Source organism: Helicoverpa armigera, chromosome 20 (genome assembly GCF_030705265.1).
Source record: "Helicoverpa armigera isolate CAAS_96S chromosome 20, ASM3070526v1, whole genome shotgun sequence".
Classification (NCBI taxonomy): Eukaryota; Metazoa; Arthropoda; class Insecta; order Lepidoptera; family Noctuidae; genus Helicoverpa; species Helicoverpa armigera.
Window position 1 is genome coordinate 181,157 of NC_087139.1, and position 15,203 is coordinate 196,359.

Genomic DNA, 15,203 nt, shown 5'->3' on the forward strand with positions numbered 1-15,203 from the left:
AAGTTTTGGTATTTGAAAATGTTACTGTTTTTAATTTTTATGCATTAGTAACAATTTGCTGACATAAATAATAAATGATTTATGCAAAATCAAGTTTATACCAAATCCAAACCTAGTCTAACCCCTTGAAAAGGAACGGAGGGTTCAAAGAAGTACCGCGAAGCCATTTTGACAGTTGATAATAATGTCAAAAAATTGTATTTTCCAACGGCTCCCGCTAAACGGATTTACATTCAATAGTTTTAGTTATTCATAGTTCAAACCAATGAAAAAGTGTGTGTTATCATAATATCCTCGATGAGTTGGTGTACGTCAAGATGTACATCAAGTCTATAGTGTTGGACGGTTTCAAGTCATATGGGAATCGTGTGGAGATCACCGGTTTCGACCCGGAATTCAACGCTATCACTGGACTGAACGGCACAGGGAAGTCGAACATCTTAGATTCGATATGTTTTGTGTTAGGAATCACTAATTTATCAAACGTAAGTAGTCGTTGTATATATTTGTTTGTAAACATTGCATTGGTTAAGATTTTTCCCGCCAACACGTTTCTTTGTTCCATAAAGATTGCATTTTCACAATTTTGATTTTATCTATCACAGTACCACCTAGACCAAATTAGATTTTGAGTTTCATTACTTAAGATAATTGTTGAAAAATACTTAACAGTTATGTGAAGCATTGATGGACATGGCTCTGTCTACAAATGCATATGATAGTCTTGTTTAAAACAAGGCTATGCTGCTTGGTCTTTCAAGCTGAGAATCCTAAAGGTCTGTGTATATTATTATCATGGTTATGACTATTGCAGGTGCGTGCGGGCAGCCTGCAGGAACTGATCTACAAACATGGGCAGGCGGGTATCACCAAGGCCACCGTGAGCATAACCTTTGACAACCGAGACCGGAGACAATGCCCCATTGGATATGAAAATCAAAATGAAATTACTGTTACAAGACAAGTAATTATTTAGACTATAATTACCTCATAATTGCTGGTGTATGCGGCGCTGACTTTTGACCTATGTTACGAGGAAATAACATACCTTGTTGGATACACATATGTACAGTGGAAACATGCTTGTATTCATTCTATTTTGTCTTTGTATAACTATGCTGTTTTTTTTTGCATTTAGATGTAAGTGCAAAAAGTGTTTTCCTGATGTCAACCATGATAATTGAATCTATTGTTATGCTAATTGTCTAAAAGCAAAAACAGGAATACACAATAACATTGTGTTTTTATTATAAAAGTATTGACTATAGACAATATTTGTAAAGACTTAAAACAATGTAATATTTCAGGTGGTGATGGGAGGTAAGAACAAGTACATGATCAACGGCATCAATGTTCAGAACAAGCGCGTGGCAGACTTGTTCTGCTCGGTGCAGCTGAACGTGAACAACCCTCACTTCCTCATCATGCAGGGTCGCATCACTAAGGTGCTCAACATGAAGCCACCTGAGGTCAGTCAAGCTGCAAATTTTTTGTTCAAGAATTTTAGTTAAGGAGAAACATAAGAATACTCCTTCATAGGTGTCACTGAACTTCATGAACTAATCTAATCTGTTATACTTTTTATCTCAAAACACATAATTTGCAAAAGTAAATATTTATTTAATTTGCTTGTGGAGGCACTAGACTATCTTAACAATACAATTTAAAATGGAAACGACTCAGTAGCTGCATATCTAGAAGAACTCCACTTAATACTGTTTGAATGCTTAATCTGATAACATTTCTATGCATTGAATATGCATTAAATTTTATCAAGATAATAATTTGATAGTTATAATAACAAAATAGGTAATATTGAAAATGTACATGTATATTGAGTTTGATACTACCAACATTTGATATAATCGCAGATCCTGTCTATGGTGGAGGAGGCAGCTGGGACCAGAATGTATGAGGCTAAGAAACAAGCTGCACAGAAGACTATAGAGAAAAAAGACGCTAAACTTAGAGAACTTAATGATGTATGTATTGTGTTACATCATATTTTGAACTACATACTGAATTCTCCAATAGTTTTGCAGTCTTTCTGGAGCATAATTTTAGTGACTGTAAAGTGAATGAATGTTTGTTTTCAGATAATAAGAGAGGACATAGCACCAAAACTACAAAAGCTACAAGATGAAAGATCTCAGTTTCAAGAATATCAGAAAGTTGTGAGAGAGTTGGAGAATCTCAATAGATTGTACATAGCATATAAGTAAGTCACACATACCAACAGTTTTCTTCAAATCACTATTGGCACATGAGTAGTAGTATTGTTTTCTTATATTTTGACTATCATGAAGGCTTTAGTATCTAACTTTGGAGCTACAAAGCAATTTGACGAAAATATAATAATGAAATAATTTTCAGGTTCGTAACAGCAGAGGAGCGCGCGAAGGAAGCGGAAGCCAAAGTGACAGAAGTACAAGAAGACATACAGAGACAGAAGGATCAGATCAAGAACAACCAGAAGGAGGCCAAAGAGTTCGACAAACAGGTTGCTGAGCTCAACAAGAAGCTGGATGAGGTACAACTGTTTAAAATACACTAAAATATCTATGCTTATGAAGAAGTGTTGAAATTTGTAAATATGTATGGGAAACCTTTGAAATTATTGTCCCTTGATCATATTGTTTCAGTTTAATGAGAGCAGATTTTTCAATTATCAAATATCATGTATAGAGTAGGTGAACCTAGGAACTTAGGCTTAGGTGTTCATGTATTGAAAATTCGATCCTAAGTTTTGTGAGAGTGGTACCACGCCGTTGAAAACCATGTTTATTGAATAATATAGGTTTGTTATTAACACTCAACTAATCTTTCCAGGAAAGTGGCAACGTCCTCAAAGAGTTGGAGAAGGAGCTGCAGTCGCTAGAGAAGACTGAGGCATCAGCGTCGTCCGCACACCGCGCGGGGCGCGAGGCGGTGACGTCACACGACAAGCGCGCCACCCTGCTGCAGCGAGCGCTGGCTGACGACCAGGCCGCGCTGGCTGCCAAGAAAACTGCCTTGGACAAGGTAACTCATACATTTGATAAGCAACGAGACAGCCCACTGACTGTCTCACTGACTGTTGAGAAAAAATGTAGGTACTGTCAAAAAAGGAAAACCAGGAGTACAATGAACTTGGTCGTGGGTTTTCATAGTTAATTTTCTTCACCTGAAATAGTCTCCAAAATACACAAAAAGTACGATTCGGTGACCGAAACTTTTTCTATATGAACTAAAGTATTCAAGAGGAAACTGCCTTTAGAACATCTTGACGAATTCTGAATGTTGTGCTTTTGTTTGTCAGGTGGAGTCAACATTCGAGAATCTTCGTACGGCGAGTGAAGCCAGTAACGCGGCACTAGCTGAAGCGCAGCAGAAGTTCCTCGCAGTCAGTACTGGTTTAGAGGGAGCTTCAGAGTCACTGCAAGATCAACTCATGGGTACATTCTATATTGCTTTTTCATAACTAGGTTTATATGTTGAACTACCCTTAAGCCTCTTACTTGGTTCACCGCTTCTTTCAGCCATAACACTAGAAAGTGGTGGAAGGGTATTAGGGGTGCTGTCCTTTTGTAAATTTGACGTGAAAAAGTGGTAAAAACTAGCCTAGTTTCAATAAACTTTATGACTTTGACTTTGGCCTGATGGTTTTTTTCTTAAAGTTGATCTCAAACACAGTTAGAATGTTTCATGGCATTTGAGGATATTGTTTTCTCTAGCGGCAAAGCAAGAGGCGTCCGAAGCAGCGACGCGCATCTCGCAGAGCACGATGGAGAAGGCGCACGCGGAGAAGCGGCTCAAGGCGCTGGAGCGGGAGTTCCACAGCAGCAGCGCCCAGTACCAGCGAGACCAGCAGCATATAGCCAAGCAGCAGGCGCAGCTCGATGCGCTGCAGGTATTAAATAATGAATTTTATGGTATAAAATTGATTCAGGTGTGCTTATACCTAATTTGAATTCAACACTTCTAAATGAAATTGTATAAAAACTCATATTAATTGATTTCGAGAACGACATCTATCGCCATCGTATATGACAGGTTTTTCTGCTCGTTCGGCTTGGATAAGGGTGCTAGGTTTTTCTAGAATTCGATCCTTTTGTCGGGGTCTGTTCTGACGGCACATAAGTAAAGCTCATTCCTATCACAGTCGGAGCTGTCGGGCATGAGCTTCAGCGCGGAGCAGCAGACAGCACTGCGCGAGCGAGTGCGGACGCTGCACGGCGCGGTGCGGCAGCAGCGCGACGCGGCGGACGCGCTGGCGGCGCGGCTGTCGCGCTGCAACTTCCGCTACTCACCGCCTACACCAGACTTTGACGCCCGCCGGGTCTCCGGTATGTACACCACACACTACTGATACATACACAGCGCGACGCGAATTGTAATTAAAACCTAATAATTTCAATTCTAACATTGCAACTTCTCAACAAACCGAAGTTAAATATATACTAATTCAATCAACGATTTATTAGAATCTTATTAATAAACATTGTCATTTCAGGTACAATCTGTAGACTGATCGATGTCTGCGACCCCATATACTGCACAGCATTGGAAACTGCAGCGGGAGGTCGAGTAAGTAACTAACAACAGAGCTTATATTCCTTAAAAGTAGTGGTTCTTGTCCCAATGTTTACTTACGATAACTTCAAAATTATCCCGAATTGTAAATGTACTAGTGGTCCACCCTCACTTCGCTTTGGTTACCTCTCTAAAAAACCGCAAGAATATCGGTTACATAGTTTTGAAAATTTTAGCGTATGTAATATGTCCTTTTGACATGGGGGTAGGCATAGGGACAGAAAAAGTGACTTTGTTTTAAGCCATATAGTGAGTAATAACGTTGTTATTGTAGTTATACAACGTGGTGGTGGACACGGAGGTGACGAGCAAGCTGCTGCTGCAGCGCGGCCAGCTCACGTCGCGCACCACCATCGTGCCGCTCAACAAGATCAGCTCGCACGTCATCGACCGCAATACTGTCCGCAAGGCGCAGGAGATCGTATGTTATACATTATATCAGTGGTTCCCAAACTTATTTTGTCTAATGCCCACTTTGAGAATAAATATTTTTTTAGCGCCCCCATATTTTAGGGTTCCGTACCCAAAGGGTAAAACGGGACCCTATTGTTCTCGCTCCTCTGTCCATCCGTCTGTCACCAGGCTGTATCTCATGAACCGTGATAGTTAGAGAGTGAAATTTTCACAGATGATGTATTCAGTGCCGGTTTTAACTCTACCAGCGCCCTGGGCGAGATTTCTATGGCGCCCTCCAACTGCAATTCAAACCCATACGAAAAACAGAGAGTGGTTACGAGATTGCGCGAGCGAAGCGAGCGCGAATTTTTTTTTATAGTTAACAAGTCAAAGCAAAAATTACGTAAACTGTAGCACAATCGTACATAATTTATTGCTGGTTGGTGAATGCAAAAACACGGGAACATAGCTATGATTGCGCGAGCGAAGCGAGCGTGAAAATTTTTGTTACATTTTGAACTCAAAGCAAAAAATAATTAAAATGTAGTCCAAACTTACATAACTCTTTGTTGGTGTTGGCGCCTATGTATTACAATTTTGGGACTTAAAATAGTACCGTAAATAAGAAAGTTCATATGGAAACTAGAAGTTACTTTCTCATTAATAGAAGGACTTAACAACGACGCTACCTTTTTGCTGGGGTAGACTTAAAATTTTTTTAGATAAAATCAACTGTAATGTGAAGCAAACCCGAAAATTTTTGAGTTTTCGATCACTAAAAGTCCTAAAAATATATAATAAAAGGCAACTGTGAAGTGAAGAAGCCGCGAGCAAATGGAGCGTGAATTCTTTTGAGTAATGGGACATTAAAAGTAGGTAAATGTAAAAAAAAAACCGGCCAAGTGCGAGTCGGACTCGTGCACGAAGGGTTCCGTAAATTACAGTTAAATCAACCTATCTCAAAAACTATAAGAGATACTTTGATCAAACCAAAAATCGTTGAAAGAGTTAATTAGCATGCATCACCTCTATTTTTTTTAGAATTTTATACCCCGTAGTTATAAAAATAGAGGGGGGGGGACATACTTTTTACGACTTTGAGAGCTGATATCTCAAAAACCGTTCACTTTAAGAAAAATGTTTTTTAGAAAACTTTATATCATTTTAAAAGACCTTTCCATTGATACCCCACACGGGTATGTACATCGAAAAAAAAAATTTCATCCCTCAGTTACATGTATGGGGGGCCCCACCCCCAATTCTTTTTTTTACTATTTAGTGTCATATTTTTGTAGCGGTTCATACAACACATATTCCCATCAAATTTCATCACTGTAGTACTTATAGTTTCCGAGTAAATCGGCTGTGACAGACGGACAGACGGACAGACGGACAGACGGACATGACGAAACTATAAGGGTTCCGTTTTTGCCATTTTGGCTACGGAACCCTAAAAATGAATAGTATAGTAAAGAAATCGCGAGCGAAGCGAGCGCGAAAATTTTTGAGTTTTCAGACATAAAAGTAGTGTTTGTTCGAGAATTTCTCAAATTTAACGCGGAATTAAACACCATTACAAATGACCCCCCAGGCCTCTACGCAACGCCCCCATTTTCTTTCTGGGTCTCTTACCGCCCCCCTTGAGACCTGCAGCGCCCACAAGGGGGCGTTATCGCCCACTTTGGGAAAGACTGCATTATATTATTTCAAAACTTAACTTCTTTAACTTAAATTTGTAATTATCCAGATAAATAGGGTGTTGACGTGTTTTTTAAATACGCCTATGTTTGGCTTTTAAGAGCTGGCAAAAGCGAACCAATACAATATGATTAATTAAATATAATCTGTCAATTAGTTGAATTGTTAATGATTCGTTTGTAACTGGATATGTTTAAACCAATCTGTCCCGACATTCTCAATTCTCAATTCTTTATTGCATACCATAATGTATTACAGGTTGTTGGTAGGTTATAGGTTATTCCTGAAATTAATGCCCATTTTCACTAACAAACACCTAAATTTAGGGATCCTCCACTAAGATCATTTATTGAATACCTAATACGAATTTCGTTTTCACCAAAGTTTAAGTGTTACTTATAACCTTTATTATTGGGGGAGCCCTTATTCTAAGTTTCACTTAGTGAGGGAAACGTTAAGAGATTGTTGGTGAAAACGGGCATAACTGATTAGAAGACCACTTAATTTGATCTAAAAGTTAACTTTAGTGTTTCTTTAAGGTTTTTTCTACCTTACTATTGAGTTGGTTATTAACCATGGTGTTTGTAATCAGGGCGGCGGTCCCGAGAACGTGCAACTGGCTCTAGACCTGATCTCTTACGAGAGCCATCTAAAGCCCGCGATGTCGTGGGTGTTCGGCGGCACGTTAGTGTGCCGAGACTTGGAGACGGCGCGGCGCGTGACGTTCCACCCGGCGGTGCGGCGGCGCTGCGTCACGCTGGACGGCGACGTGTTCGACCCCGCCGGCACGCTCTCCGGCGGCGCCAAGCAAAAGGTAACCAACTTAACGTTACCACTAAACTATTGAGGAAAACATGTTATTAAACATTAAAAAATCAACGCTTTTCATCATTCAAATCACTCACACTATCTCTGAATGCTTCTAAACTTTCATCTTGAGAAAGTTGTGTCAAGCATGTCAAAATTTAAGTCGTTAATAACGTTCACTGGTTATCTTGACATGATGGATGTCCTCCTGGCCGATTATCGGCTACGGCGGCTGTTGAGATAATCCAACTGCGCAGGACATATTATAGTGCACAAGCATTTGCGGGCACGGGTGAATCAATCACCAATTTCCATGCTTCGGGCTGCTTTGTGTAAGCTTCGAAAACCCACAAAGCGATTTTTTGCCGCGCTTGCGACAGCTAGACGAATGAGACATCTTGACATAGTACAACTGAGTGGTCAGAATAAAAAAAACTTATTTCCATAATTCATGTTATGTTAATCTTCACTATGATTGTTAGGGAGGCTCATTGCTAGTCCAGCTACAACAGCTGAAGCAGCTAGAACAAGAGCTGAAGACGTCGCAGGCGCAACTGTCGCAGTGCACCAACGAGCTGCAAGCCATGCAACACGTCGGCGAGAAGTACACCGCCTTGCAACAAAAGTAAGCCATTTCTAACTGAAAAAGTACTTATTACAATTTATCAAAGAACTGTTAAAGATGAAATATGGATTGAAATTCATAAATAAATTACAGCCTCCACAACATTTTGTTAAATCAAAAAATGTGTTCACAAGATTATTCTTGGTTTTATCTCAAGCATTTGACTAGCTTAACACATGTTTATTCTTCATAAACGATACAGTTAGTCATCTAAAGATATCAAGCCTCTGAGACACATTCATGCAAAATAAATTAGGAGTATTTATTCACAAAAATAATATCATTCTGTGGCATTACTCGTGTAAATATAGGTAGAACAGCTTGGGTGTTTCACAAGACATGATGTTGGGCCCCCCGCTGGTATTGACATAGTAACGTTCCGCAGAGTGGAGATGATGTCGTACGAGCTGAACGTGGTGAAGGCGCGGCTGGCCACCACCTCACACGCGCAGACACACAACGAGATAGAGAGCTTGCGGGCACAGGTATGTACATACTACATCAGTATTTATTCACCATAGAAATTGCAAGTTTGTTCAAAGAGATTCGTTAGACAGAAGTTGGCTACTAGTGATTAAAGCTAGTCCTTATGTACATAATTGCGAACGAGAGTACTAATGAAACAGTGATAACGTGTATTCATGCTAATATTGATTTACCACAGGTAGCAGAGCTGACGGCGGCAGTGACACGTGATCGAGAGACGCAGAAGGAGACAGCCGCGCGGGCTGCACAGCTGGAGGAGAAAGTTCGCGACATCAAGGGGCACAGAGAGAGGTCAGTTACGCACTCGTTATGACGGCATACACTTCTGCACTTGTAGAAGTTAAGAATCAACTACTACTCGAATGAGAAACGTGTTGTTCGTCGTTAGTCTTGAGGCATCTCACATATAAGTTAATTGTACAGAGAGTTCAAAAAAGCAGAAGAAGCATTAAAGAAAGCGAAAAAGGACGCGGAGCTTCATGGCAGCTCATGGAAGCAGCGCGAACAGGAGCTGGAGACGTTGAAGCTAGAAGTGTCGGAGTTGCAGCAAGCTGTCGCCACGAGTACGCAACAACTTGCTGAGACTAAAGCGGCTGCGGAAGCCTTGCATGAGAGCTTGGAGAAGGCTAAAGAGGAACACAGTACTGCTAGCGTGAGTATACGAATATTGATTGATTTTGTTTTGAATAGGGTGGCAAGATCATATATTTCATACAGCGTTTTATATTCTATCCCGCCAAATGTTATTAACCATCCTCCGAGCCTTTTTCCCAAACTATGTTGGGGTCGGCTTCCAGTCTAACCGGATGTAGCTGAGTACCAGTGCTTTACAAGGAGCGACTGCCCTATCTGACCCCCTCAACCCAGTTACCCGGGCAACCCAATACCCCTTGGTTAGACTGGTGTCAGACTTACTGGCTTCTGACTACCCGTAACGACTGCCAAGGATGTTCAATGACAGCCGGGACCTACAGTTTAACGTGCCATCCGAAACACAGTCATTGGTGTCTAAGATATACTTAGAAAGTACATACAAACTTAGAAAAGTTGCATTGGTACTTGCCTGACCTGGAATCGAACCCGCGCCCTCATACTCGAGAGGTTGGTTCTTTGCCCACTAGGCCACCACGACTTTTCCAAATGTTATTAACATTGAATCATATTATTATGTTGATTAAATGGACGCGTAACCAACTTGCATATCCACTTCCAATATAAGAACACATTCTCTTTCCTTACAACGTAGTCCTTACTCATTTTGTAAAATTCGTTTCTTTGTTTGTGACTCTTTAACCTACTTACCAAAATAGTCATATGTTACCAGGAAGCAGTAAAAGAGATGCAGGGTCGCATCAAGCGCCAGAAGGCGGAGATCGCGGGCCGCAACACGGAGATCTCGCGCATCCTGCACAAGAAGGAGCAGCTCGCCAAGCTCAGCGCCGACCTCGAGCTCAAGATCAAAGAGCTCGAGTATACTAGCAAGGAGCTGCAGGCTGAGGCCACTGATCTGCAAGCCAAGGTAATAATATCACTCACGGTTATCGTCAGCCTTTGTCATGGATAACTAAAATTATAATAACGCAATTTTTTTTTTAAATGTTTTAGAAGATTTTTGAAACTCAGTGATGTAACTGCTACCAGAATGATTCATTTTCACTTTGACCAGATTAAAGAAGTCACTAAGGATATAGAATCGAACGTTGTGACACTCCCGTTGATATAGCAAATTGTAAACGTGTTTTTGCAGTAAAGCCTGTCCTCTGATCCTTTTTTTGGTATTATGAAGATAAAAATCTTAGGGGCATTTTGTTTCTCTTATGAAGTCCCCTAAGTACTCCCGTGTGTACTCCCTTTTGTTCTACTTTTATGCATTCCCATGTACGTAATATATGAACATGTCCCCTATCTACTCCCTTGTTTTACGCTTATGTACTCCCATGTATTATGATCATGTACTTGACACACTATGTACTTAGAGTCTTACATGAGGTGGATGCGTGCCTTTTATGTTTATATAGCCTTCGTTTCTTTGCTACGATGATGCCTCTACGGCGTAGCAATGCTACGACGCTACAAGCTAAGTAAACATGTTACGCCGAAGCTTTGATGCGTTTTTCACTGTGTTGCGTTTTGTTTAGTATTTGATTGGTCATGATTCTGTATTTGTGTTGTCAGATAATATCGCTGGAGGACGAGAACCCGTGGATCAGCTCGGAGAAGTCGTACTTCGGTGCGCCGGGCGGCATGTTCGACTTCGAGGCGCGACAGGCGAGCGTCGCCGGCGCCCGCCTGCAGCAGCTGCGCGAGCGCCGTGACCGCCTCGCGCGCGGACTCAATGCTCGTGCCCATACGCTGCTCAGCAAGGAGGAGGAACAGGTACGCGCTGCTCCGACACCTGTGTGTGTAGTGGATGGACAAAATGAATAGCAGAGGTGCCATAACGGAAAATCTCCTAAGAAAGTAGCGCGTCAAAATGCGGGTTTGTGGGGGTCGGGGAACGTTACTGTCTTCGTCATTATACGCTTTCTTTGGACCCTACCATTTTTTGTATTAAAAAAATATTGACAGATGTCCCAAAGAACTCAAACAAATAACTGATCGTTTTAGTCATACCTACCATACGTATTTGACCTAAAAGAAGGCGCCTGACCTACCTGCATTATTTCATCTCCGTTCATCTTTCCTTACTCCGTAGTGTAGTATGAGGCAATAGTACAGTGTGTGGTGTTGTGTGACAGTACCAGGACGTGCTGCGCAAGAAGCAGATCGTGGAGGCGGACCGCGCCAAGCTGGTGCAGGTGATGGCGGAGCTGGACGAGAAGAAGCGCCGCACGCTGGTGGCGGCCTGCACGCAGGTCAACCGCGACTTCGGCTCCATCTTCAGCACGCTGCTGCCCGGCGCCCAGGCCAAGCTCACGCCGCCCGATGGACTTACTGTGCTCGACGGGCTAGAGGTCAGTATAGAACAACCACATCCAATGTCACCCCTTATTGCAAGAATTTTAAGTACCTACAAATTAAAATTATCTTCAGTAATACCTAGATAAACAAGTATTTCATAGAACACTCCCCCAATATGATTGTTCAACTTATTCCACAACTGTTTTTTCAGATGTTAAGTTATCATTTTTCATGTAGTAGATGGGATCTTTGCTTTTTTAAAGGAATTAATATTTTATTTCGGTACATACCTGTGCAAATACCATAATCACTAACATTGAACCTCTGGTCCGTACACTCTTACAGGTGAAAGTGGGCTTCAACATGACATGGAAGGAGTCCCTGGGCGAGCTGTCTGGCGGGCAGCGGTCGCTGGTGGCGCTGTCGCTGGTGCTGGCCATGCTGCTGTTCAAGCCGGCGCCGCTCTACATCCTCGACGAGGTGGACGCCGCGCTCGACCTCTCGCACACGCAGAACATCGGACAGATGCTTAAAGAACACTTTAAGCATTCACAGGTGAGTTAAAATTGACAGTGATACTCTACAAATGATCTTCATACCTTTTTAGGGTTGTAAAATAAACTAAAATTTCAAGATTCAATAAAAATAGCGACTATGTAATCTTTCAGCCTTCTCAAAAGTTTGCTACCCTACGTACGTTATTCAGTACCACAGAAATGTCAAGATCTTGTTGCTTCTATGAATGTAAAGTTATTTGGAATGAAAGTCTCTAATTACACACCTGACACTTCAAATTCAACTTTTTACTTTGACCTTTTTCATCCTATCTAGAAGATTATATTATGTTGTCCCTTTTTTCTTTCAGTTCATAATAGTATCTCTAAAAGACGGTATGTTCAACAACGCAAACGTACTCTTCCGGACGCGGTTCGTGGACGGCATGTCTTCAGTACAGCGGACAGTCAACTCGCGCCGGTGAACCAACCGGCCTTCACTAGCCTGTGGATACTGAACCAAACGAGCTTTGTACATACTAATTATACGTAGATCGTAATACAATGCCTAAACAAGGATTGAACAGTGCTCTTATAATTGGTGGCTAATAGCACCCCTCTTTCTGTCGGGGGTTAAAACGGTGCGATGTGTACATAGAACCTTAATCTTATATGACGAAACACGGCGGTATAACAGCAGTCATAATTCGAATAGTTATTAAGATGTATAACCTGGATCAAGACTTCAAACGTAAGTATAGAGGAGGTAATTTTTTGTTTTGTTATACGAATTTATAGGTTCTGTGTATACTAGTATAGGACATGATAAAATATGTGATCTAGTTTTGTCTAAAGTAATGAAACTGAGTGACTGCCGACGGCTGGCATCGTGATGTAAAGCTTAGCGTTATTAGCAATAAGTATTGTATTGTCTTTAATAAACAACATCCCTCTTATTATAAAAACTGCCGCAAGTAGTGGTTTAAACCCGACTGAAGACGTCTTGGTTTGTTACGGTACTTACGATAGTCTTTACATCCTTATTACAAAACGTAGACTAAGAGAAGACTGTTTAGTACTTCGATTTGTCTGTGTGTGTGTGTGTGGTTCAAATAATATCCACAGATTATAAGCAACAAATATTTAAATCATTCGCTCAATCGTTCCGAATTCTATGCGCCGTTCCTTTTTACATTATTTTGTTAAGTCTATTTTGATGAAAAATAAATAACTATGATAATAAAAAAAATATCTCTGCAGTTGAAAATATTACTTTTTATTATTTAAAGGTAATTTTATATTTCTAGTATTTTTTAACGATATACATGATCCAATTATTCTCTTTTAAACAACTATCGTAGTTTTAAACAGTTTGCGCGTATAACGGAACGTCAGCGCGCGTATCCGAGTTGTTTTGTTTTTAGGTTAGAAATAATTTGGATTATTTTCATCCCGATTTAAATGATTAAATAAGACATTGTGCATCTAATTAGAACCTCTTCAAAATTAAGTGCACAATAACTTACCTACACACAGAATATCGTGTGCATTAAATTACCAAAAGAAAATGAAACATTTGAAACAACATAAAAGTAGAAAATTATATTTTATTCCGATGTCTATTTATGCACTGATACATGTTGGACACTGTTCTTCATCACACAATCTTGTTCCCTTTCTCATCTAGGCATTTTTGTACATTTTAGCAAGCTTCCAGTCTTTTACAAACATTGCATATTACTGGCAGAGATACGGCGTGCAAAACGCCAAAATAGTCTTGAATCTGTAAATAAACAATAGACTGTATGATAATCTGATATATTTTCGGAGTTTCATCAAAATCTATGTGGTAGTTTATGTGTGGAACATAAACAAACATCCATAATAAAAACTTTGACTCGTATACAATTAATTAGGATGTTTTGGCAAACTACTTGCACTGTAAAGGCTACTTACTGTATGGCGAGCCCAGTTGAGCATCATAGGATCATCCTGGATTATCATCATGCATTCAATTGACTATTATTTCGAAAAACGTAAATCGATATTTATATCGAAAATTGTCGTCAGGTAATTTGAAGAGATTTTGTCGATGACGCATTCTGTTGGGTCCCCGGACACTCTCAATAGTATTCTAACACATCCAAGTATTCCAAATCACACATATTTATATCCACTTTCGTTTTTTTCATCACAAAACAAATAACCTCAAAAGTAAATAATGTCGGAATTTGACGTTTGTCGACTAAGTACTGCAGTTAAACTAGGGGGCTCGATGGTTTATCTTTTGTACTACAGATAGTAATAGGACTTGCGATAAACTGCGTTTTGTAATAACGTTTTTTCAAGGTCGTACTTAAAGGTGGATTAAAGGTAGTACAAAAGCCGATACTTATTTGATACCGCGTTTTATAATAAGAGGGCAAGTGTTCAGTTGTATGTGATGACGAAACATCGACCATTATAACGCGACGTCAATTTATGTTATAATATTTTGAAAGTATTTGTTAATTTCCAAGTCTCAATTTATTATTGTTCATAATTTTATAAGGGTAAATAAGGGTGCATTCACCCAGACAGCAGTCCGTTTTATTCGGCGATGGCGTAGCCTATGTACGTACAATTTCACACTCAGCTCACAGTATTCCAAATCCAGTTAAAAATGCCATATTCTCCAGTGTCATTTTCTTCTTTCATCGATTTCTTCCGCAATGTAAATAGCTTGTATCTATTTTGTTGGCTTTTGTGATTCGCCAAATTCAAAATTCTAACGATTCATTTAGTTAATGTTTTTGAAAAGGTTTCATTTGTACTACACGTTTGTTTGACATGTCATTGTTTAGAACTAATGAATTACAAGATGTCAGCCAAGACTGATAGTCGTTGTGCTGTAAAGTTAATTAGTTGTATGTGTATAGTTTAGAATAAAGCTCTTAATTTTCCTCGGCGTATTTATTTAAAATCCTACCCTTTCTCGTTATTTATGGTAGTGAAAGTCTTTAAATTGCAGTCAGTGAGTGTGACAACAAAGTATGTTTACCATATGAAATGAAAATGATGATACTTGCTTAGCAGGGTGTTATTTAGTGCGTCCTAATGCTCAGTTGATAGTGACCGCGAGCGGCGCCATCTGCCGCGCGGGTTGCGAGTCGCCGCAGTTAGATAAGGCTACTTTATTGGCGCTGCTTGTGTGTGCGACATTTAATTGAGGAGGTAAGTGTTAT

General features: G+C 40.2%; 1 protein-coding gene across 1 annotated transcript; it reads left to right on the plus strand.

Moving 5' to 3' along the window:
• Positions 1-164: 164 nt before the first annotated feature.
• LOC110372495 (structural maintenance of chromosomes protein 2) lies at positions 165-14,921 on the plus strand. Its single transcript, XM_064039736.1, has 22 exons — positions 165-485; positions 815-964; positions 1,308-1,469; positions 1,872-1,982; positions 2,097-2,218; positions 2,374-2,530; positions 2,830-3,021; positions 3,299-3,434; positions 3,714-3,889; positions 4,142-4,325; positions 4,493-4,566; positions 4,847-4,993; positions 7,259-7,480; positions 7,956-8,098; positions 8,484-8,583; positions 8,763-8,875; positions 9,008-9,236; positions 9,909-10,103; positions 10,760-10,960; positions 11,323-11,538; positions 11,831-12,040; positions 12,351-14,921. The coding sequence occupies exons 1-22, from the start codon at positions 318-320 to the stop codon at positions 12,462-12,464; spliced, it is 3,522 nt and encodes a 1,173-aa protein (XP_063895806.1). The 5' UTR covers positions 165-317; the 3' UTR covers positions 12,465-14,921.
• Positions 14,922-15,203: the final 282 nt, after the last annotated feature.